Source organism: Saccopteryx bilineata, chromosome 3, assembly GCF_036850765.1.
Source record: "Saccopteryx bilineata isolate mSacBil1 chromosome 3, mSacBil1_pri_phased_curated, whole genome shotgun sequence".
NCBI classification, from domain to species: Eukaryota; Metazoa; Chordata; class Mammalia; order Chiroptera; family Emballonuridae; genus Saccopteryx; species Saccopteryx bilineata.
In genome coordinates, this window is record NC_089492.1 from 314,197,867 (window position 1) to 314,223,657 (window position 25,791).

The 25,791-nt window shown below is 50.5% G+C and overlaps 1 protein-coding gene across 1 annotated transcript; it reads right to left on the minus strand.

Annotated features, from left to right (window-relative positions):
- Positions 1-14,823: 14,823 nt before the first annotated feature.
- Positions 14,824-24,136, minus strand: BCL3 (BCL3 transcription coactivator). Its single transcript, XM_066271856.1, has 9 exons — positions 23,695-24,136; positions 21,803-21,956; positions 17,503-17,611; positions 17,066-17,270; positions 16,870-16,958; positions 16,594-16,671; positions 15,973-16,140; positions 15,571-15,688; positions 14,824-15,407 (listed from the first exon to the last, which is right to left on the minus strand). Exons 1-9 carry the CDS (start codon positions 23,948-23,950, stop codon positions 15,220-15,222), a joined length of 1,365 nt encoding a protein of 454 aa, XP_066127953.1. The 5' UTR covers positions 23,951-24,136; the 3' UTR covers positions 14,824-15,219.
- Between the last annotated feature and the right edge of the window lie 1,655 nt (positions 24,137-25,791).

Consider the following 25,791-nt stretch of genomic DNA (forward strand, 5'->3'; position numbering starts at 1 on the left):
ATAGACAGGGACAGACAGACAGGAACGGAGAGAGATGAGAAGCATCAATCATTAGTTTTTCGTTGCACGTTGCAACACCTTAGTTGTTCATTGATAGCTTTCCCATATGTGCCTTGACCGCGGTCTTCAGCAGACCAAGTAACCCCTTGCTGGAGCCAGTGACCTTGGGTTCAAACTGGTGGGCTTTTGCTCAAACCAGATGAGCCCGCGCTCAAGCTGGCGACCTTGGGGTCTCGAACCTGGGTCCTTCCGCATCCCAGTCTGATGCTCTATCCACTGCGCCACCACCTGGTCAGGCCAGGCCAAGTTCTGGTCGCAGATGTACACCTCCTAGAATTTCGAATCAGGAAATAATAGTAATCGCTAACATTTATTGAACACTCTCGGTCGGGACTTGTATGTCAAACTTGACATTTTTTCTTGCTGAATTAAAAAAAAAACCCTTTGAGGTGGAGGGAGGAGGAGAGAGTTTAAGTTGAGAACTGAGTCCCCATCTCCCATCTCTTAGAACCAGAGAAGCATTCACTTGCAGAATCTTGGGTGGGCGTTGCACCTCAGACTAAGGGGAGACCGGGTCTTGCAGGCAGTCAGCCTCAGTTTCCTCCTTCTCCAAAGAACAGACTAAAAACCCATTGGGCCTGACCAGGCAGTGGCGCAGTGGATAGAGCGCCGGACTGGGATGCGGGAGTACCCAGGTTCAAGACCCCGAGGTCACCAGATTGAGTGCGGGCTCATCCGGTTTGAGCAAAAGCTCACCAGCTTGGACCCAAGGTCGCTGGCTTGAGCAAGGGGTTACTTAGTCTGCTGAAGGCCTGCAGTCAAGGCACATGTGAGAAAGCAATCAATGAACAACTAAGGTGTCGCAACGCGCAACGAGAAACTGATGATTGATGCTTTTCATCTCTCTCCGTTCCTGTCTGTCTGTCCTATCCCTCTCTCTGACTCTCTCTCTCTGTCTCTGTAAAAAACAAAAAACAACAACAACAAAAAAACCCATTGGCCTGACAAAAATTCAAAGTGTTGATGAAGAGCTGATGGAAGTGTAAAATGGACAAGTTACATTGGAGAGCAGTCCGGTAGGATCCATTAGACCTTTGACAGGGCAAGTCCATGATCCTCCACAACCTTCAGAGCTAGGGCTTACGGTCCTGTTTGCTCACATCAGGACATTATACACCTGGGACAGTTTCCCAGGGTAATCCTTACCTGGGCTATGTACGTATGCTCTAATATCTTCTACTCTGTTTAATTCCATTTCATTAAAGGGAAAATTATTTGCAAACCACCAAATTGATTTCACAACCCACTAATGGATCTTGTTGGGCACGTTAAAAAAATATTGACCTAAGAAACTTCAGGAGACATGTGCCAAGATGTTACTTGCAGCTTTGTGGGAAATGGAGAAAATTGGAAACAAGGTAGATATCTATTACCAGGAGAAAGGATGAATAAATTATAGTATACTCTCATAAAGGACTCCCACACAGCAGTTCAAATGAATGAGCTGGACAGATACCAATAGCACAAATTGTAAAAACATAATAATGAGTGTACTTGGTTGAATAGTGCCCCACCCCATTCATATCCTCTGGAACCTGTGAGTGTGACCTTATTTAGAAAGAGTTTTTGCAGTTGTAACCAAGTTTAGATGATGTCATACTGAATTAAGGTGGACTTTAAATACAGTATGACTGGAAATGTGGACACAGACAGGTACACTCACAGGGAGAAAGCCATGTGATGATGAAGGCAGAGATTGGAGTGATGCATTTATATGTCAAGGAATGCCAAGGATTATTGGCAAACACCAGAAACCGGAAGAGGCAAGGAACAATCCTTCCCTAGAGCCTTCAGAGGGAGCATAGCCCTGCCCACACCTTGATCTTGGGTTCCTACTTTCCAGAACTGTGCGAGCACAAAATTATTTATTTATTTATTTTATTTTATTTTTTTCCGAAGCTGGAAACGGGGAGGCAGTCAGACAGACTCCCGCATGCACCCGACCAGGATCCACCTGGCATGCCCACCAGGGGGCGATGCTCTGCCCATCTTGGGGCGTCGCTCTGCCACAATCAGAGCCATTCTAGTGCCTGAGGCAGAGGCCACAGAGCCATCCTCAGCACCCGGGCAAACTTTGCTCCAGTGGAGCCCCGGCTGTGGGAGGGAAAGAGAGAGACAGAGAGGAAGGAGAGGGGGAAGGGTGTAGAAGCAGATGGGCGCTTCTCCTGTGTGCCCTGGCCGGGAATCGAACCCCGGACTCCCGCACACCAGGCCGACGCTCTACCACTGAGCCAACCGGCCAGGGCCTTTTTCTTTTTTTAAAAAGTTTTATTTATTGCCTGACTTGTGGTGGTGCAGTGGATAGAATGTCACCCTGAAATGCTGAGGTTGCCTGTTCAAAACCCGGGGCTTGGCCAGTCAGGGCACATACGACAGCACCCAATAAACAACTAAAGTGAAGCAACTGCAATCTCTCTTACTCTCTTTCTAAAAAAAAAAATTAAAAATAGGTGTATTTTCTTTTTCTTTTACATTAAAAGAATTTATTGATTGATTTTAGAGAGGGAGTAAGGGAAGAGAGAGAGAGACAGAGAGACAGAAACATCGATTTGTTTCTGTATGTGCCCTGACTGGAGATCGAACCTGCAACCTTTGCATATCAGGATGATGCTCTAACCAACTGAGCTATCCAGCCAGGACAAGAGGTATATTTTCTTTTTTCTTTTCTTTTCTATTTTTTGTGTGTGGCAGAGACAGAGAGAGTCAGAGAGAGGGACAGATAGGGACAGATAGACAGGAAGGGAGAGAGATGAGAAACATCAATTCTTCGTTGCAGTTCCTTAGTTGTTCATTGATTGATCTCTCACATGTGCCTTGATGGGTGTGTGTGTGGGGGGGCTACAGCAGACCGAGTGACCCCTTGCTCGAGCCAGCGATCTTGGGCTCAAGCTGGGTTTGAGCCTTGCTCAAACCAGATGAGCCCGTGCTCAAGCTGGCGACCTCGGAGTCTGGAACCTGGGTCCTCCACATCCCAGTCCAATGCTCTATCCATTGCACCACTGCCTGGTCAGGCAAGAGGTGTATTTTCAATAAGATTTTTAGAAAATATTTAATTTATTGATTTATGGGGGGAGGGGAAGAGAACTGTCAACTCATAGTTGCATGTGGGAGTCTGTCTGTCTTCCTTCCTTTCACTTGAAAAAAAAACAAGTCACTCAGTTTGTGGTCCTTTGTTACAGAGGCCGTAGGAAACTAATACAATAAGCAAAAAAAAAAAAAAAAAAAAAAAGCAAGTGCTAAAGAATTAACACAGTATAACGTCATTTATACCAAGTGTGAAAACCTGCAAACCCAATGCTCTAAATTATTTGGGGAAACATATGCATGTGGTAATAGTATGAAAACATGTGTGATAATGCTGAACATTAAATTCAGGATATGGCTGACCTGTGGTGATGCAGTAGATAAAGCATAGACCTGGAATGCTGAGGTCACTGGTTCAAAACCCTGGGCTTGCCTGGTCAAGGCACCTATGGAGTTGATGCTTCCTGCTCCTCCCTCTTCTCTCTTTTTTTCTCTCCCTCCCCCTCTCTAAAAAAATAAATAAAATCTTTAAATTCAGAATATGGGGAAGGCAGAAGGTGGACTCTGAGAAGGATACACTGGGACTTCAGTCACATCATTAATGCTGTAATTTAAAAAATCTGGATCAAATATGGAAAAATGGTTAAGAGTTCACACAGTTGCATAGTGGATACAAAAGAAGTGGATGATAGAAAAAGATACTCAGCATCACTGTCAGTTAGGGAAATGCAAATCCAAACCACAGCGAGATCCCACTTCACACACGGTAGGATGGTTGTAATAAAAAAACAGACAACAGCCTGACCAGGTGATGGCGCAGTGGATAGAGCGTCGGACTGGGATGCGGAGGAACCAGGTTTGAGATCTCGAGCTTGAGTGCGGGCTCATCTGGTTCGAGCAAGGGCTCACCAGCTTGGACCCAAGGTCGCTGGCTCCAGCAAGGGGTTACTCGGTCTGCTGAAGGCCTGCGGTCAAGGCACATATGAGAAAGCAGTCAATGAACAACTAAGGTGTCTCAATGCGCAACGAAAAACTAATGATTGATGCTTTTCATCTCTCTGTTTCTGTCTGTCCTGTCCATCCCTCCCTCTGACTCTCTCTCTGTCCCTGTAAAAAAAAATTTTTTTAGGGGAGAACAAAAAACCTCAGACATTAAAAAAAAACAAACCCAAAACCCCCAGACAACAATAAGTATTAGAGAGGCTGTGGAGAGGCTGGAACCCTAATATACTGCTGAGCTCATAAGGTTAAACATAGAGTTACCGTATGACCCAGCCATTCCACTGCTATGTATATATATCCTTTAGAATGGAAAACATAGAGGCCCTGGTCGGTTGGCTCAGTGGTAGAGCATCGGCCTGGTTCGATTCCCGGCCAGGGCACACAGGAGAAGCACCCATCTGCTTCTCCACCCCTCCCCCTCTCCTTCCTCTCTGTCTCTCTCTTCTCCTCCCGCAGCTGAGGCTCCAATGGAGCAAAGTTGGCCCGGGCGCTGGGGATGGCTCTATGGCCTCTGCCTCAGGTGCTAGAATGGCTCTGGATGCAACAGAGCAGCGCCCCAGATGGGCAGAGCATAGACCCCTGGTGGGCATGCCGGGTGGATCCCGGTCGGGCGCATGCGGGAGTCTGTCTGACTGCCTCCCTGTTTCCAACTTCAGAAAAATACCAAAAAAAAAAAAAAAAAAAAAAGAATGGAAAACATAGATCCACACAAAGATTTGTAAAAACACCTAAATGTTCATCAACTGATGAAGGGATAAGTTAAATGCAGTATTCCTGCTTGTCCAGGCAGTGGTGCAGTGGATGGAGCGTAGGACTGGGATGCGGAGGAACCAGGTTCGAGATCGCCGGCTTGAGCGCGGGCTCATCTGGTTTGCGCAAAGCTCACCAGCTAGGACCCAAGGTCACTGGCTTGAGCAAGGGGTTACTCAGTCTGCTGTAGCCCCCACGGTCAAGGCACATATGAGAAAGCAATCAATGAACAACTAAATGCCAAAATGAAAAACTGATTATTGATGCTTCTCATCTCTCTGCATTCCGGTCTGTCTGTTCCTATCTATTACTCAATCTGACTCTCTGTCTCTAAAAAAAAAAAAGCAGTATTCCCACACAATGGAATATTATTCAGCCATTAAAAGGAATGAATTACTTGTGTTGCAGAATTGGGCACCTGTAACTGGTATAATTATGTTAACTAGGTCACCCTAATAAATTCAATTAAACAATAAGGGAAAAATAAAAGGAACAAATTACTGATAACATACCAAAAAACAAGAATGAATCTCAAAAACATTATGCTAAGTGAAAGAAGCCAGTCACAAAAGACCATATGTTGTATGATTCAATTTATACAAAATGTCCAGAATAGGCAAATGTACAGATATACAAAGTATACTGCTCACAAAAATTAGGGGATATTTAAAATTAATATGAAGCGATAAAAAAGCATTTGATTTTATTTATTAAACAAAAACATCAGAAAAGCAAATAAGTCAAAGAAAGTTGTTTGATTATGCAAATGAGATGCAAAACCAATTTTTATTTCATTGGTGAAAATGCACTGTACAAAAGGTTGAAAGTACTAGAGAATCTGCACGTTCCCTGATCCCCTAATTTTTGTGAGCAGTGTATATTAAAGGTTGCCTAAGGCTGAAGGGAGCTGGGGTGAAGAAATGCTGTTTTATTTTTTCACCCCATTGATTAGAGAGTGAGAGAGAAAGGAAAAGAGAGAGAAGTGCTAACTTGTTCCATTCAGTTGTGTACTCATTGTTTGCTTCTCTAAGTGCCTTGACTGGATTCTCAACCCATGACCTCCGTGCATGGGAACAGTACTCTATCCACTGAGCCACCTGGCCAGAGCAAGAAATCTTTTAAAATTGATTGTGATATTGATTGCACAACTCTTTGCTTTTACTAAAACCACTGTATTGTATGCTATAAATAGTTAAATTGCTGGCTATATGCATTATCTAAAGCAGGGGTCCCCAAACTACGGCCCGCGGGCTGCATGTGGCCCCCTGAGGCCATTTATCCGGTCCCCGCCACACTTTCGGAAGGGGCACCTCTTTCATTGGTGGTCAGTGAGAGGAGCATAGTTCCCATTGAGATACTGGTTAGTTTGTTGATTTAAATTTACTTGTTCTTTATTTTAAATATTGTATTTGTTCCCGTTTTGTTTTTTTACTTTAAAATCAGATGTGTGTAGTGTGCATAGGGATTTGTTCATAGTTTTTTTATAGTCCGACCCTCTAATGGTCTGAGGGACAGTGAACTGGCCCCCTGTGTAAAGAGTTTGGGGACCCCTGATCTAAAGTTTAGATATGGAAAAATTAAAGAATCTAACCACAAGGAAACATCAGACAAACCCAGATCTAGGGGGACATTTCACAAAGGAACTGTCCTGAAATATTTAAGTCAACTTCATGAAACACGAAGTCAGAGCAATTGTACCAGACATGAGAACTAAATACAAAAAGGGTCATGAACGCCACATATTTTAAAATGTAATTCTGTGAGAGCCATACAACCACCCGTGTATGTTACGCATTATCCAATAAAAATTTGGTGTTGTCCCGGAGGACAGCTATGATTGGCTCCAGCCACCCGCAACCATGAACTGTAGGAAATGAATGGATTGTAATACATGGGAATGTTTTATATTTTTAACGGTATTTTTTTTTTTATTAAAGATTTGTCTGCGAGCCAGATGAAGCCATCAAAAGAGCCACATCTGGCTCGCGAGCCATAGGTTTCCACCCCTGAAATGAAGCTGTTAAAAAAGGGCAGGCCGCCTGACCTGTGGTGGCACAGTGGATAAAGCATTGACCTGGAAATGCTGAGGTCGCTGGTTCGAAACCCTGGGCTTGCCTGGTCAAGGCACATATGGGAGTTGATGCTTTCAGCTCCTCTCCCCTTCTCTCTCTGTCTCTCCTCTCTCTCTCTCTCTTTCTGTCTTTCCCTCTCCTCTCTAAAATGAATAATAATAAAAAAAAAAAAGTAAAAAAAAAAAAAAAAAAAAAAAAAGGCAGGCCAGGCTCTGGCCGGTTGGCTCAGCGGTAGAGCGTCGGCCTGGCATGCGGGGAACACGGGTTCGATTCCCGGCCAGGGCACATAGGAGAGGCGCCCATTTGCTTCTCCACCCCCCCTTCCTCTCTGTCTCTCTCTTCCCCTCCCGCAGCCGAGGCTCCATTGGAGCAAGGATGGCCCGGGTGCTGGGGATGGCTCCTTGGCCTCTGCCCCGGGCGCTGGAGTGGCTCTGGTCGCGGCGGAGCGACGCCCCGGAGGGGCAGAGCATCGCCCCCTGGTGGGCAGAGCGTCGCCCCTGGTGGGCGTGCCGGGTGGATCCCGGTCGGGCGCATGCGGGGGTCTCTCTGACTGTCTCTCCCCGTTTCCAGCTTCAGAAAAAAAAAAAAAAAAAAAAGGGCAGGCCAGGCCCCATGGTAACCGCAAGAGGGCACTCTAAGTACAGGCTTACCTCCTCCCTTGGGAACGTAGTTTCTCAGACCCTGCCCCAGACTTCGTGCTCAACTCGGAGAATCTTGCCAAGCCCCGATTTGACCGCAGGATAGGACCTGACCCCATCCCAACCACGCCTCGGAGACTCTGGCCACACCCTCAAGTTCCTGGCCACACCCCCAGTCCTTAATCACACCCTCCTAAAGCCCTGGTCACACCCCAAGGCAGTGTCAGAAGCACAACCTCCCAACTCCCCAAACTGACCACAGATGCAAGCACAAACTAGATACTCAGAAACACAGAGCCTTAAAAACATGGCTTTTAATTTGCAATCTTTTTTTTTCTTTCTTGGAATCATTTAAAATTTATAGAAAAGTTGCAAGAATAAGTCAAAGCCTTCTATATAACCTTCAACCAGGTTCACTAAATGTTAGCAATTTGCTAATTTGCTTTATTATTGGCTCTTTCTCTCTTTCCCCACCTCCCCCATCATTTGAGAGTAAGTTTCAGGCATCCTGCCACTTTGCCACTGAACACTTTGGTGTCTATTTCCACGTTTATGGACGTCCTTTTACACAGTCACAGTATGGTTATCTAAAGCAGGACATTTAACAGCGATACAACACTAGTATCTAACGCAGTCTGTATTCAAATCATCAATTGTCCCTATATTATCCTTTATAGCGAGACATTTTTTCCAGTCCAAGATCCAGTCTGAGATTATGTCTGTATTTAGTTCTCATGTCTGGTACAATTGCTCTGACTTCGTGTTTCATGAAGTTGACTTAAATATTACAGGACAGTTCCTTAGTGAGATGTCCCCCTAGATCTGGGTTTGTCTGATGTTTCCTTGTGGTTAGATTCTTTAATTTTTCCATTGATTTGAGAGAGAGAAAGACAGAGAGAGAGAGAGAGAGAGAGAGAGAGAGAAAGGAAGGAAAAGGAAAGAGAAGCATCAACTCGTTGTTCCACTTGGCTGTGTGCTCATTGATTGCTACTCATATGTGCCCTGACCTGATAGGGATGGAATCTGTGACCTCTGTGCACTGGGGACACTTTACCCATTGAGCCATGAGGTAAGGGCCTCCTTGTGATTATATTCTTGTGGCAGGAATATTATGGAAGTGATGCTGTGTCCTTCTCAGTGTATCGGATCAGAAGGTACATGATGTTGGCTGTCCCATTATTGGAGATAAATTCCACCATTTGGTTAAGGTGAAACATGGAACCCCAGACTCATAGATTTACCAAGTCAGTTTCTTTCCTTTCTGGGCCTCAGTTTCTCTTTCTTTAAAACAGAGGTATGGCCTGACCTGTGGTGGCGCAGTGGATAAAGCGTCGACCTGGAAATGCTGAGGTTGCCGGATTGAAACCCTAGGCTTGCCTGGTCAAGGCACATATGGGAGTTGATGCTTCCTGCTCCTCCCCCCTTCTCTCTCTCCTCTCTCTCCCCCCCTTTCTAAAATGAATAAATAAAAAAAAATTAAAAATTTAAAACAGAAGTATGGCCTGACCAGGCGGTGGCGCAGTGGATAGAGCGTCAGACTGGGATGCAGAGGACCCGGTTCAAGACCACGAGGTTGCCAGCTTGAGTGCGGGCTCATCTGGATGGGAGGAAAAGCCTACCAGCTTGAACCCAAGGTCGCTGGCTCCAGCAAGGGGTTACTCGGTCTGCCGAAGGCCCATGGTCAAGGCACATATGAGAAAGCAATCAATGAACAATTAAGGTGTTGCAACATGCAATGAAAAACTAATGATTGATGCTTCTCATCTCTCTCCGTTCTTGTCTGTCTGTCCCTGTCTATCCCTCTCTCTGACTCATTCTCTGTCTCTGTAAAAAATAAAACAAACAAACAAACAAAAAAAACCCCACACAGGCCCTGGCTGGTTGGCTCAGTGGTAGAGCGTCGGCCTGGCGTGCAGGGGACCCGGGTTCGATTCCCGGCCAGGGCACATAGGAGAAGCGCCCATTTGCTTCTCCACCCCCTTCCCCTCCTTTTTTTTTTTTTTTTTTAATTTTTTTTAAAATTTATTTAGTTTTAGAGAGGATAGAGAGACAGAGAGAAGGGGGAGGAGCTGGAAGCATCAACTCCCATATGTGCCTTGACCAGGCAAGCCCAGGGCTTTGAACCAGCAACCTCAGCGTTTCCAGGTTGACGCTTTACCCACTGCGCCACCACAGGTCAGGCTCCCACTCCTTCCTCTCTGTCTCTCTCTTCCCCTCCCGCAGCCGCAGCTGAGGCTCCATTGGAGCAAAGACGGCCCGGGCGCTGGGGATGGCTCCTTGGTCTCTGCCCCAGGCGCTAGAGTGGCTCTTGTCGTGGCAGAGCGACGCCCAGGAGGGGCAGAGCATCGCCCCCTGGTGGGCAGAGCGTCGCCCCTGGTGGGCGTGCCGGGTGGATCCCGGTCGGGCGTATGCGGGAGTCTGTCTGACTGTCTCTCCCCGTTTCCACCTTCAGAAAAACAAAACAAAACAAAAACCCCCCACAAAAAAACAGAGGTATGACTTAAATGAGGGTCTGCAAACATTCCTAACCAGCAGATTGTTCTGTTTAGTTCTTAGGCTCTTAAAATCATTTTTGTTGTTATTGTTGAATGGGCAATCAGTTATGATTTGGTAGACTTCATGCATGCACCTGGAAGTGTCTGGGTTTACCCAGGGTGCTGATAACAAGTGAAACTTTGCAACAAGAGTGAGGGCCCCTGAGATATTCACTGAAAGTATGACTTTTGGCTTTAGAAAGCAAGAGCTGTCACAGATGAGAACTGTCTTGGTGGCATTGGTTAAGGGCCGGGGGTCTGGAGACCCTATATTTGTATCTCTACCCTCCCTCCTTGGAGTCTGCCTTTCTCTGGGGGAAGGGAGATGGCTGTGGAAGGACATGCGCCCAGTCCCAAGGTCAGAAGGCTGACAGGGGATTTCCATGTGTGGAGAAGCCAGATTCTTTGTTTTAGAGAAGTAACTGATCAAGGTCAGTGCTGGGCTCAGCTCCTGGACCTGGGGCTGGTTTCTCACACACAAAGAAGCACATCGCCCACAGCCTGGATCCACATACAAGGAGACTCTTATCACATATTCTAGGCTGATAATGGTCAGGCCCTGAACTAAGCACTTGGTACTTATGATCTCACTAAACCCTCATCAACACTGAGAGGTGAATATTATTTCTGTTTTACTGATGAGGAAACTGAAGCTCAGGGCAGTACAGTCACTTTGCCCAAGGGTCACGTAGCCATTGGTAGCAGAGCCCTAGTGTGACAGGTACACATTTTCCCTCTCAAATTCCCCCCTCTTCCTTTTGTAATATAACCTTAGAATTTTAGCTGAATACATGTTGCACAGATAAAACTACATTTCCCAACTTTCCTCTTGATAGATGACTAAATTCTAGCTAATAGAATATGATGACTTCCGGGTTGTAGCCTTGAAGGGGCATACAATTGACTTCCTTTTTTCTTCTTCCCAATGGTTGGAATGCGGATGTGATGGTGGGAGCCAAAGCAGCAACTTTGGACCATGTGGAAGTGTGAGGTGAAGGCAGAAGAGCAACAAGGTGGAAGGAGCCCGGATCTTTGACATTCTTAAGCTGCTAGGCCTGGGTGTTAATTAGGCCTTACCATGAGAGAAAAATAAACTTCCAGTTCATTTAGGCCACAGTATTTTTTAGGTTTTTTATTGATTATTTATTTATTTATTTATTTTTACAGAGGCAGAGATAGACAGGGACAGACAGACAGAAACGGAGAGAGATGAGAAGCATCAATCATTCGTTTTTCGTTGTGCGTTGCGACTTCTTAGTTGTTCATTGATTGCTTTCTCATATGTGCCTTGACCGTGGGCCTTCAGCAGACAGAGTAACCCCTTGCTGGAGCCAAGGACCTTGGGTCCAAGCTGGGTGAGCTTTTTTGCTCAAGCCAGATGAGCCTACGCTCAAGCTGGCGACCTCCGGGTCTTGAACCTGGGTCCTTCCGCATCCCAGTCCGACGCTCTATCCACTGCACCACCACCTGGTCAGGCTATTTTTTAGTTTTTGTTATGATAGCAGGATAAAAATTCTAGCTAACACACACATCTAGGCTAGGCTCTCATCCCATTTTTCAATCACAACAAAGAATAAGTCCCATCATCTCCACTTTCCTTCATCTGTGTCCTCAAAAACAATTCCCTGATGATAAGAACAGCAATTCCTATGTATCAAGTTCTTTCTAAGCACCATGCCATTGTAAGTGCAATTCATTCAAGTTTAATCCTCACAACAACACTACAAGGTAGATGCTATTATTGTCCTCTCATTTTTATGGATGAAGGAACTGAGGATTAGGGCTGTGAAGTTACCCAATGGAGGTCACACAGCTACAACACAGAAGGGCAGGACTCAAACTCAATTCTGACTCCAGGGCCCATGCCCTCACACTTGGCTGTTATCTACACCTTTTCCAGCAGGACACACGTTCACAGGCACACAGTGAAAATAACAGACACAACCACACACGACCTTCCTGAGAGTCAAGAGGGCCCAGTGATTGTGAGCATGGGTTCTGAGGTAGCAGACTTGGGCTTGGGCAGGAGACTTGTTCTCCAGAGCCTCAGTTTTCTCATCTGGAAAATGGACACCATCATGGTCAGTCAACAACTGCTAATATTTGCATTTCTGTTCAAATCCTCAAATTAGTCACACAGTGTGACAGGGGACTGGACACAATCACAAAGAATCGCAGACACCATAATACAGCACGGAGTGATCAGCGACCTTCCTAGAGGTCAGGGTCTGCACTTACAGCGGCATGGTGCTTAGAAAGAACTTGATACATAGGAATTGCTGTTCTTATCATCAGGGAATTGTTTTTGAGGACACAGATGAAGGAAAGTGGAGATGATGGGACTTATTCTGCTAAAGAAACAGTCACTGCATGTGACCTTACACAAATAGTAGGATTACCACATGGGATGCTCTCACACACCACAGCTTGCAGGACCCAACAGTCACCCTCTGTGGTGGGTTGAATAATGGCCTCCTACAAAAATATGTCCCCAGAACCTCTGAACATGACCTTATTTGGAAAAGGGGTCTTTGCAGATATAAGTAAGGTAAGTAAGGATCTTGAGATGGGATCATCCTGAATCACTCAGGCGGTCCCTAAATACAATGACTAGTCTTTGTAAGAGACAGAAAGGAGACAGACATGCAGAGAAGGCTGTGTGAAGACAGAGACAGAAATGGGAGCAATGCAGCCACAGGCCAAGAACACCTGGAGCCACCAGAAGCTAGAAGAGGAGGATAAGAGTTCTGCTCTAGAAACTTCAGAAAGAGTGTGGGCCTGCGCACACCTGATTTTGGACTTCTGGCCTCCAGAACTGCAAGAGAATAAATTTCTGTTTTAAGCCACCAAGCTTGTGGTCATTTGTTATGGCAGCCATAGGAAGCCAATATACCTCCCAAGTCAGGCAGCTCTAGGGACACCATAACCCAGAGACAGCGTCAGAAACAGGCACATGGTCATAAACACACAGAGACGCATGGCCACCTAAGTCAGGAGAGCAGGTGAGTACAGGCCAATCAGAGCTAACATGGAAGTGGTTGTGCATGGATGTGTGTACGTGTGTTCACACACACACATACATACACACCCAGCCATTTATGGAACCCAATAGTGCCTCCCAGGAAGGTGTGAAGACAGTGGGCCCACAGATACAGATGATAGGAGTCATGACAGCAAAAATGTTCACAAGTGCCAAGACAAATGAAGACACAAGGGCCTAGGGAGGCCCCCAGACTAAAGAAAGATAATACCATCATTCAGAAACACAGGAACACATGGTCACTCATGAAGACCAACACAATAGGACCAAGGCTATCAGCTTTTCCCAAAGGAGAACCCTTTCTTCAAGTCTGGGGATAGAGGGGACTGATGGGGTTCCAGTCCTTCCTTGGGGGTTCCAGCTTGTCGCTGTCCCCATTGCCCATCATCTTCTCTTCCTGAAGGTCAATCCCTGTAACAAATTTCTTATCCACATGCTGACCTCTCAGTAATGTTGATTCTCTGATTGAAGTGTGGGGTGTGCTGAATAAAGGCTCCCAGTGATACTCTCATTCTAATTTCTGGAATCTGTGATGTCACTTTTCATGGGAAAGGGACTTAATAGATATGATGAGGTTAAGGATCTTGAGATGGGGAGATTATCTTGGGTGGGCCCAACATCATCACAGGGTCCTCTTAAGAGGGAGGAAGGAGATCAGAGTAGGAGATGTATAGATGAAAGCAGGAGGTTGTAGACACAAGGAAGGGGCCACGAGCCAAGGGATGCAGGCGGCCTTAGACGCTGGAGAATGCAAGGGAACAGATTCTCCCCTAGAGCTTCCCAAAGGAACCAGCCCTGCTGATACCTTGACTGGCCCAGTAAACATGATTTTGCACTTTTGACCTTCAGAAGTATAAAAGAATACATTTGTGTTGTTTTAAGCCACTAAATTTGTGTTACTATGTTACTGTGGTAACAGGAAATGAATACAAATGGGGTTGATTCACAAGAGATGTGTCCCCAGAGTCAAAAAGTCATTGTTGCCTGGCCAGGCAGTGGCGCAGTGGATAGAGCGTCGGACTGGGATGCAGAGGACCCAGGTTCGAGACCCCTAGGTCGCCAGCTTGAGCGTGGGCTCATCTGGTTTGAGCAAAAGCCCACCAGCTTGAACCCAAGGTCACTGGCTCCAGCAAAGGGTTACTCAGTCTGCTGAAGGCCCGCGGTCAAGGCACATATGAGAAAGCAATCAATGAACAACTAAGGTGTTGCAACACACAATGAAAAACTAATGATTGGTGCTTCTCATCTCTCTCCATTCCTGTCTGTCTGCCCTATCTATCCCTATCGCTGACTCACTGTCTCTGTAAATAAATAAATAAATAAGAAAAAAAAGTCATTGTATGTTGGGGGGGGGGGCGTGGAGGCACTGAGTAAAATGTGACACACCAAGCAAGACATGATAAAAGCAGGTTTCACAGCAGTCAGCTGTGGGACACACACACACACACACACACACAGTCACTATGGAATCTAACAGGGTCTCCTGGAAAGATGTCATACATTATGTAATCCCCAGAAACAATGGCACAGTGGCACAATGACAGAACTTTCAAACACACGGTAAGTCCCAGAGACAATCACACATATCATTGTCAGTCTGAGACTCTCAGGTCACTCGTAGAGTCAGCTGGGTACGACGTACAGGTGTGTGCACACACACTTCCTCCAGACCTCCTCAGGAAGAGGTCCAGCCAAGCCAGTGATACGGTACAAAAATATTTTATTACAAAAGAGATTAAACCAAAATGCCTAATAATTTACATTGTTATAAGTGCTTGGCTGCAGCCCATCTCTCCCTCCTCATGGGCGGAGGGCGAGGGGAGCGGCTGTTCCCTGGTTCCACCAGCTCTGGAAGAGGAGAAGGAAATAAATGATTGGATGGAATTCAGGACAGGAGACTGGTGCCTGAGAGTAGCTGTCGGGAAGAGATGGGAGAATATTTGTGCTCAGAAGAGGGGGTAGATGCATGCGCCTCTGTGCAAATCCTGGTTCTAAAGATTGGGGGGGCAGAGGAAGATCTTCACAGTTTCCAGGAGGGTTGACTCCACAGGGCAGAGAGGTCCCTCCTCATGAGTCCAAGATCTGCCCCCCCATCCCTCTCAGCTGCCTCCTGGAGCTTGGGAGGGCAGCACTGGCAGGCCAGGGGCTTGGAGGACACCAGCAAAGGGCAGGAAGGCAGGTGGAGATGAGGGAGGAAGAAAAAAATTGGGGGGAGCCATGGGAAATCCATGGTGGTCCTTGGGGGGAGACTGGGAGGGCGAGGAAGATGGTGATGCAGAGAGAAGACCTGTGGAAAGAAGAGAGAGGAGGGATGAGGGCAGTGAGAGACTAATCCAGAGAGAAGGGGGTTGGAGGCCACAACTCCTGGGTTCTGAGGGAGGGGACAGGGTCTGTGCGGTTCTGAGGGGGGAGGGAGCCGGCGGACAGGAGGTTGGGAGCTGATTTCTCACCATTGGAACTGAGGCGGCTGCTGCTTTCAGGGGAGGTGGTACCACTCCGGTCGGGGGAAGGCTCTGGCTGTGATGCAGGAGCAGGCCGGGTGGCCTTCCCCCTGAGGATGTCGATGACCTGTATGAAGATGGGGGATCACGACCAGGCCACTCCCTCTCTATCTGGGCTGGCTCATGGGGTTTGTCAGTGAGCACCGCCTCTTTCTTAATGCTCGTGGCTTCCTTTCTTTGTGCCTCAGTCTCTCCTCCTGTCTAGACCTCACACCCACGCACTCAACCGCTTCCCTCTAGGCACTGGCACAGACGCACACCCACACCTGCTCCATCGCACACATGCATCCACGTACCGGCGCTCGGTAAGAGTCCCCTCAAGCCCCCACCCCCACTAGCGCGCACACTCACCCGGCGGCTGCGCGCCACCATGAGCGGTGTGTCGTTATGACAGTTCTTGAGGCCGCTGTCCGCCCCGCTGCGGACCAGCGTGCGCACCAGCGGGAGGAGCCCGCGGCCAGACGCCGAGTGCAGCGCGGAGCTGCCGGAGTACATCTGCGCGTTCACGTTAGCGCCATGCTGCAGGGTTGGAGGGTTGGTCAGAACCACCACCCCGGAGTGATGGGGGCGGGCGGGGCGATGGAAGGGTGGAAGCTAGAACTCGGGGCAGGTCGGCAGGGGATTGAGCGGGCGGCGCCGAATCAATCAGAGCTAGACTCCGCGGTCCGGCCAAAGTAGGGGCGGAGTCAGAGAAGGTTCCAGAGTCGAGTCTGGGCGGAAAGACAGCAGGGACAGGGCCAAAGCCGGAAGGCAGGGAGGGTCAGCAAGACCGTCGCTGGACGGCGCCAGGGACGTTTGTGGAGCGGGGAAGGAACAGACGAGGGCTCAGGACAAGTTCGCAGCCTGAGGGGTAAAGTCATAGGTTGCCAGAACGAGGACTAGAGGAGGGGTCAGAGCTGGAAGGATGGGGCGATGGTGGGTTGGTGCCAAAGGAAAGGGTGGGCGAAAGGACAAGGGCAGGGCGGTACCCACCTGCAGCAGCAGCTGCACCATGCTCAGGCTGTTGTTTTCCACGGCGTGGATGAGTGGTGAGCGGCCGCTCTTAATGTCCTGCGGCAGGGAGAGAAGGTCCTTGAGTGTCTCCAAGCTCCGACCAAACAGCGGGTGACCCGCATCCCTACCGCTGGGGTCCGGTGTCTCAGTGGCGTTCGAGACCCGGAACCCCACCCACACGGGCGCTCTCCCGCGCCAGCCCCGCCCTCCTTGGCCCGCCCCTTCTGGTCCAGCCGGACGAGGCTCCCAGCTCACCACAGCGTCGATGTCCGCACCGCGCTCCAGCAAGAGCAACACTGCTTCATGGCACCCGGAGTTCACGGCCACGTGCAGGGCCGTGAGCCCTGAAGGAGAGAGAGACTCAGTCAAACATAGGCTTAGGGCTTTGCAGCCCCATAAGGACGCCAGGTCCTGCCACGTCATCTCACCCTGAGCCCAGGTCGATGCTCACCGTCATAGTTGCGGGCCTCCAGGTCCACCGTGCCCGGGGCCGCGCTGTCCAGCAGGGCCCGCAGGCAGGTCGGGCTACGGTGTTCACAGGCCAGGTGGGCTGCCGTCTGGCCATGGCGGTCCAGTGCCATGGGGCTGGCACCTGCTATCACCAGTAGCCGGACCACGGACGGCAAAGTGGTGATCACAGCCAGGTGTAATGGTGTCTGGGGAAAAGAACCTGTGAGGGACCCGTGCCCTGACTTGGGTTCCAGTCTTGCCTCCCTCGGAATTTTCCAGTCCTGACCCCCAGCAGCAGTCTTACTCAGGAACCAGAAATCTGGAGCCCCTTCTTCCTCAGGTTCGAGAGCTCTTCCTCCCCAAGGACCCAGAAGTCTGAACTCCCAGTCCCTCCTCCCTCAGACCCAGGGGGCCAGGACTCCAGGCCCGGAGCCTCACCTGTCGGAGGTTGTTGTAGATATCCAGCTCCCGGCCGCCATGCTGGAAGAGGCTGACCAGCCGATGCACAGCAGGCAGATTGTCCTGTACCACAGCAATGTGGAGTGGCCTGGGGGTGAGGGTCACAGACATTAGGGGCTGCTCACCTCACCCCCATTCTCTTAGCAGCGCTAACTCTAATACATGCTGAATACTTATCTCTAGAATCCAGTTCCTTCTCCCCACCCCCTACTCCCTCCTTCCTGATTCAGCCACCATCATCTTCCTCCTGAACTGTCTCCTCCTCACTAGCTCCCCTGCTTTCATCATGGCCCTACTGTCTGCCCTCCAGTAGCAGCCAGAAGGACCCTGTTAGATCTTAAGTCAGGTCATGCCCCCACCCCCACCCCCCGCTGAGACCCCAGAATAAAGACCAACTCCTCATATGGCTGACAGGTCCTGTGTGATCCTGTCCACCTCTCTTCAAACCCTTTGACCTTGCCTGACCTGTGGTGGTGCAGTGGATAAAGCCTCAACCTGGAATGCTGAGGTTGTGGGTTCAAAACCCTGGGCTTGCCTGGACAAGGCACATGTGGGAGTTGATGCTTCCTGCTCTTCCCCCCTTCTCTCTCTCTCCTCTCTAAGAAAATGAATAAAATCTAAAACAAAAACAAAAAACCTTTGACCTCATCTCCATCTACTCTCCTCACTCTCTTTTGACCATTGCCTCCTAAGGCTTTTGCACTGGCTGTTCCCTTTGCTTGGAACACTCTTCCCCAGATACATGCAGGGCCTCTGCTAAAATGGCCCTGCTTTTCCTCCCCCTTACTCTGCTTAATTTTCCTCCACATCATCACCTGACATTGTATAGTTTATTTGTTTCCTGTCTAAATTCTGCCCCTCTCCTGCTAAGGCAGGGTGTTTTGTCTGTTTCGATCACTGCCCAGTGCCTAGAACAGTGCATGGGGTTGAACAGGTGCTCTGTAAACATGTGCTGAATAAATGAATCCATTTCATTGATCCCTGGCCATCCTTGAAGCTGCTGACCACATTCCCACCCCTTGAGGGCCATAACTTTCTCATTTGTGAAATACGTGGGGATGAACTAGATACCATTAAGGTTTCCATCAGTTGTGATTGCATCATATTCAGCCACAAGAGTATCTATGTGAAGGAAGTTTTGCCTAAAAGGGAGGTGGGACAAGCTGGGCTGGGGTCATTTTTCTGAAGTTTGGGCTGGGCAACCCAGATCGTCCCTTCTGGACTGATTGAAGGACTAATTCCCCTAGCTTCTGGGAAGGTTGTCAGCTCTTAGCATTCTCTGGAAATTACCGTCTGCTAAATAACACTGTTTACCCAGGTGGTGAGGGGGAGCAGCACCAGTGGCATACAGTGCCTGGCATTTCTGGCCTCAACTGGGAAGGAAACATTCTCTATGGGAATGCTGAGGCCCTGAGACTACACAGCAGCTTCACTTCTCACTCTGCCCAATTCATAAACTTCCTGCCAGCTTCCCAGGGCCCTCAATATGGAACAGCCATTGCAGCAGGAGGGCAATCTGGGATGACTGTGTATATTAGCTCAGGGTCAAGGGACATTAGCACTGAGGGCTTAGAGTTGGCTGCAAGTACACAGCCCACACAAACTTTCCTTCAGGTCCATTTACTGGATCAACCGCTTTCTCACCCACCACTGCCTGCTTATGGACCACGACCTCCCAACTGTGGAATGTGCATCCTGGGCCCACATTTTAAACCAGGTCCCTAGGTGCTTGGCTTGGGTTGGAGAAATCCTGCAGCCCAGAGGGCTTTAGGGGGCTAAGGAGGCCAGGGTTGCAAATTGGGTTGTCCTCCTCCCTGGCTGTGTGCAACGTGGGCAAAGTCAGGTAGCCTTTCTGAGCCTCTCTGCTTTCTTTTCTGTGAAGTATAATCCACCTCCCGTGAAGAGATTATGCAGGCGAAACGCTGAACCTGGACCCTGGTCCTTGAAAGCGCAATTTTAAAAGTAAATGTTGGGGGAGGGGCCAGACGTGAGCCCTTGGGAAGGGCTGCCTTCCCTCCCCGCACCTCTCAGGATGCCGGCCTGGGTACCTCTCCGTGCGGGTGGGGTTAAGTGAGGGCAGAGGGAGCGAATGATTTCAGAGAAACGGTCCAGGCCTGAGTTCCCATAAACGCGCGGGCCGCAGGGGGTGGGGCGGGGCTGGAGGAAGTGGGGACGGGAGGGGCGGCCCTGCCCTCGGACTTCCAGTAACAGGTCTGCTGGGCGGGGCGCCGTTTCCTGCTCCCGGGGGAGGGATGCCTGTCCCGCCGGGGATCTACCCTGGCCACCCCCCCCCCCGGCACCCCGACTTCCATCTCGAATGGGGTGTTTGAGGGGGAGTCCAACCCAAAGAGACCTCGCTTTTCTGGGGAAAGACCCCAAGTCTTCCAGCTTGGGGACCCCTCTGGAACGCCACACTTCTGGTCTCTTGGGACGCTACCTCTTCGCTGATAAGGACTTTCCAGGCCCTCTCAGTTCTAGATCTCCAACTGCCCTGCACCTTGCTCCTTACCCCTTAGGGACCCAGGAATGCAAGCCCCAAACGGGGCTCTCTGGGACTCAGTGCTCTTTTCCCCCTCTCTTAGAGACCCAGATTTCCATCTTGCCGGCTCAGATGCCCTGAGATTCTTGCCCCCTTGAACCCCTATAAGTCTATCCTCCCAACCAAGCTTTACAGCTTTGGAGACCAGACTTAGCGTGTCCCCCTCCCCCGCCTCCAGGCTGCGCCTACTGCCCATTCCGGTAAAGCCTCGGCCTCAGCGGAAGGGGTTAAGGTTAGAGGGAGCGCCGGGAGGGGGAGGCTGTGAGTGAGTGACGGGTGCTGACGTGGGGGAGGCTGAGCAGCTGGGCTGCGGTCAAGTTCTGCGGGAAGGGATTTCCCCGGACAAGCAGCTGAGGCAGAAGTGTTTGCTTTGGGGGAGAGTGGGGAGAGGCGGGAGATGGAGAGAGCAGGGGAGGGCGGGTGGGGCGCAGGGCTAAAGACTGGTGTGCTAGGTTTCCTTCTGCACCCTGCTTTCACAGGCTACAAACAACTCTCCCCTGGGGTCAGGTACACATTAACTCTGTTTCATAGATGACCCCAGAGGTAGCCAGAAGAGGAGGAAACGAGCTTTAGCGAGCCCTTTACGTATCTCGGACACTTTCTCCGGCTAGGGTGCACACCATGGCCCACAAAGGCTGGGGAGCTCTTCTCCAATAATTTTCATCCCCATGTATTGAGCACCTACTGTGCGCGCGGCCCTGTTCCATGCACTAAATATATGTACATCGTTGCACTGAGTCCTTACTGTGATAGATGCTATTATGGGCTGCAGATTTCCCGATAGGAAAACTGAGGCTTAGGGATATGCAGTCAACTTCAGATCCAGTAGTAGAGTCTCCTCCCCACCTTCCCTGCAGAAGTAGGTCTGTTCAATCCGGCCCTACCTGTGGTTTGCAATCCCCAAATCACATTCCCAAAGAAGCGCATTATAGAAATCATCTCATTCCTGTCTCACAGAGATCCCTGCGCACTTACAGTTTCTGGGGGGAAACTGAGATGGAGAGGGATGAGAAAGTGGCCAGTGAGATTCAAACTGAGGCTGACAGAATTATTCTAAGCATGTTGGTCAAGCGTGTTGAGTGCTTACTATGTGCTAGGCAGAGGGCTAAATCCTCCCATGCAGAATTTCTCAGCAGCTTCAGGGACATGCTCTTTAAACTGCAGGTGATAAAACCATGGGATTTGTGAAGTCAAAAAGGGATCATCGAATTAATTTAGTGGGTTATGACCACCTAACAACAAAAATACACTAGAATAGAAAACACTACAGTAGATCCCATATACTGAAGGTGAGTATTGTTCGTTTTGGTATAATTTTTATTTCAGGTTTATATATGTGTGTTTGTGCTGGGTTTAATGTAAAATAATAACCCTAATGATATTCATTAATACCTATTAAGCACTCACAATCTACTAGGCTCAGTACTAGGAGCTTAATATGTATAATTCATATAAGTCAATCAATAGAATATCTTTCTCATTTTTGAAGTGTAGTAAAAAATGTGAAGCCCCTTGCTCCAAAAACAGTGCTAGGAGGTAAGAGCTCTCAGGGTGCCCATTTTTCAGAAGAGGAAACTGAAACTTAGGGGATTGTCCTTGAGCAAAGTTGCACAGCTTGTGGTGGAGTTAATTAGAAAGGCCAAGCCAAGTGACCCTGTGTTGTGGCCGGTTAGGTTGGTGGAAGGCTGGCCTCTCTGTATTGGCTCCCACTCCCTATCGATAAGGCACTATATTACTCACGTGTCTCCGTCCTCATCTGCACAGGTGGCCATGGCGATGTCAGCTGACAGGGGGTGTTCCATTGAGCACACCATGGGGAACAGGGGTGGAGGCAGGCTCAGCAGAGGAAAGGGGGAGCCCATGGTCGGGGTGGGGTACAGGGGCAGTAAAGGTCCTGGGCAAAGAAAGGACATGGTGAGGCTAAGCCTACAGACAGACCCTCAACCCACTGCCACCTCCAGGTCTTCTCTCCTGCAGTGTCACCTGCCCTTCTCCCAGTCCCTTTTGCATCTCATACTGGGTCCAGAAGGCTCAAGACAAACCTCCTTTTCCATGTCCCTCCTCTGGGCTCCCACAACTTTCCCCCAGTCTGTGCCCTGCCAGCCCTGGTCACTCTTATTGTTACTTATCTTTTCATGTTTCTGACCCCCATCTCCTGCTAGGCAGAGTCCTTAGGGACTGAACCTCAACATCACCCAGCAGGGGGACCTCAGGGCCTGTTTTCGGAGTGAATTTGTGGCTTAGGGAGGTAAAGGCTGGATGAAACACTGGGTAGGGGGTGTGGAATGAATGCTAGAGCATTTGGGGAGAGGGGTGGGTCAGAAGGTGAGACGGGTGGTGCTGGAAGCCTGTTTAGAACACATTGTTGGAAGGGGGACCTTGGCAGCAGGAAAATCCGTATCTACCCAGGATACAGATGGGGAAAACTGAAGCCTGGATTCTCACCCAGGGAACGGGGAAAAGGAGGGGCAGTGGCAGGCCTCTTGGTGCACAGCTTGAGGCTGCACCTGATGGTGTGGAAGGTGCAGAAACTGGGCAAAGGTCTGGAAGTAGTAGGCATGGGCTCTGCCCAGCCTACTACTTTGGAGATCATTTGGGAATGGTGAGGTAGGCATAGCTGTGGCAGGTGATGCCCCTTCCTTGAGATCACGGATGGATACAGGATGGGGAGAGTGGTGTGTGGCTTTTTTGGTCATCTCCTGATTCTTGGGGCTCCTATTCTGGAATACCCCATTTCCTGGTCCTTGTGTGTCCAATACCAGGCCTTGGTGCCCTGAGGCTTTCTGCCTAAAGACCCCTGAAACCTTCACCCTAGCCCCAAATTCTTGAGTCCTAGATTTCACCAGTCCTGTCCTGTTATTAGAATTCTCAGTCCTCATACCTCTAATTTCACCTGGTCTTGTGACCCCAGATGAGACCCTGATCCTTGGTAAACACACATGACTGGGTGCCTAGAAGCCTGGACCCCTGTCCCGCTGGATCATAGGACCTCCGGTATCTGGGCCTGTCTCCTTGGATCCCTGTGTCAGAACTCCTACTCTATTCTAATTTCCAAAGCCCTTGATATCTTGGTTCTTGAGATTTTGACAACCTAGGATCCCTAATATCTGTCTCCTTAGAACCAGTCTCTAGTGGTTTGATTTCCTTTGACCTCATATATCTGGATGCCAAGAACCTCAGTTTCCTGGGCCTGGGCACTGATTCCTCCTAACCCTAGATATTGGGGTTCTTAAGAGTTTATAATTCTATGTTTTTGAGACTTTAGGCTCTGCTCCTGTGATCCCCTGAGACCCCAAGTCTGTACTGCTGGGCACTGTTCCCTGGGTCCCTATATCTGTGGTATTCAAATCGTAGGTTCTGTCTGTCAGGGCCCTGTGGCACCCACCTTCTTAGGACCCCCATATCTCTGTTCTAAGGCACTGCTCCCTGGTATTCCCATATCTTTATCCTGGAGACCTCAGGGCCTGCTTCCCAGCCCCATATCTGTGTTTTGGGACCTTGGCTTCTGTCCTTCTGTCCTTTCAGCTTCCCCAAACCCTCTATAACTGTGACTGAGCTCTGCCCCCTGGCTCTGGTGACCCTATGCCCTGTCTATGCCTCCAACCCGACTTTGACCAGAGAGAGACACTCACCCTGGTAGTAGAGGGCCTCTGGCCGGGCCAGGCCGTGGGGGGGTGCGGGGACCGCCGGCGTGTTGGAGCCACCATGTAGGGGATCCGGGGTGACAAAGGGGCCCGCAACGCAGCGGGGGGTGGCGGGCTCCGGGGAGGGAGCGCGCAGTGGGCGCTTGCGGAGCGGCAGCGCGGCGCCGGGGAGTCTCGCAGCTTTGGGCCGGGTGCGGAGGTCCACGGGCCCCTCGTCCATGGCCCCCGTGGGGCATCGGGGCATGAGGCCGCCGAGGACGGCGGCCGAGCGGGCGGCCGGAGCGCAGCTCGGCTCGGCTGCACCGAGGGAGGTTGAACCAGGCGCCGGGACTTCCCCTGCCGCCGGCTGAACTGAAGGGACTTTTGTGGGCCGGGGCGGTGCCGGCCGCCCGCCTCCACGCCCCCGACCCCCCCACCCCGGGGCCACCCGCCCGCTCCAGGGGTTTCCTGGACCGGGTGCCACTCCGGTTGCCCCGCGGAGCAGCCCGCCGCGCGCCCCGCCCAAGCCGCGCCCCGTGCCCGCCCCTCTGGGCCCGGCGGCGCCCGGGGTGGCTGGGTTTCTGCTGGGAGTGAGGTGAGGGTGGGAAGGAGGCGGGGTCGGGGGCTTGAAGGGGCGGCCCCACCCGGTGGCTGCTGGCCTCTATCAGTCGCAGTCTCAGTGTTTTTGTCTTTCTGGCTATGTCTCTATTTCTATATCTCTCAGTCTCCCTCCGGCTGTCCCGTCCGGATAGACATCTCTGAGTTTCTCTGTCTCTGGCTGTGTCTCTAACTCTATCCCTGTCTTTATCTCTGTCTCCACCTTTATCTCTATCTGTCCTCACTGTCTGTCTCTATTGTCTCTGCGACTTTCACCATCTTTTTGCCTCTCGAGTGTTGTCCACTTATCGGTCTTCCCCCAAAGGAAACAATTCCATGACTCCCTGGGGTCGTTAGGGTGCGGGTTCGAGTCCCGACTCTCACTTCCTCGCCGGGTGACCTTGACCACGCACTTCCTCTCTCTGAGCTGTTTCCTTCTTTGTGGGAGCGAAAAGACGCACCCAGGGCCGGGACGGTCCAGGCAGGCACCAAGCGCTATCCTTCTGCCTGCCCTGCCCCCACGTCTGCCTCCCCCTAGCGCTCCCCAGCAGGGGCCTGAACTTCGAGGAGGTGTGTGGGGTGCGGTGGGGGGTGCATAGAGAGACACTGTGCCTCTCCCCCTTGAGGTCCCTGCTCCCAGCACGTGCCTCTGGGCACCGGGAATCTTGAAAATTCAGAGAAAAAGAGACATGGCGACAGAGGCATAGGGACCAAGGAAAAGAGAGACAGAGAGATAGCGAGAGACGCTGAGATACAGACAAGACTCTGAGCGACCGAAGTCCAGGGCGGGGGTGGGGATGCGGGTAGGGAGTGTGGCTTCCTTTTCTCCCCCACGGCCCCCTCCCAAGCCGGGAGGGGTTGATGGGTGAGGAACAGGCCGGGCGAGTTGGGGGACGTGACTCAGAAGCGGGCTGAAGCTGGGGGGAGGGGCGGAGGGGCGGAGGCGGGCCTTTTCCCGGTTCCCTCCCCTGCTGCCCTTCTCCCCGCCCCGGGGCGGGGCCGAGCGGCTTGGGGCTTTCCCGGATTTCCCTGGGGGCGGGGCCGTCGCTGGGGTTGAGGCCGGGTCACTGAGCTACAGGAGGCGGAGGGGGAGGCTTTTGGAGATTTAGGGAAGCGGAGGAATGGGGTCTGCACCCTGAATCTGTCCAGGAGGCACGCGGGTTCTCTTTGTGCGTCTTCTCACGTCTCCTGCACCTCTGTCCCTCCATGCTTGGCCTGCCTTTCGCTGTCTGCGGCCTGCCCTGTCTCTTTTTGTTTCCTGGTATCTGTATCTCTTTACAGTGTTTATCCCGGACCCCAAAATTGGGTGTGGGGCCCCGGTCCCCAAGAAAGAACTTTGCCTGGGACTCGGGCTCCACCCCAGTGCATCGTTAACCGAGATTTGAGGAGCACCTGTGGGCAGAGAGGCCTGACTTTCCCCCCATTTTCCTCTGTCTCTCTCTGTGCTCCCTTCTAGCCCCCTGTAATGAGGGACCATCTGCCTGCAAGACCTGAGTTCAAATCCTACCT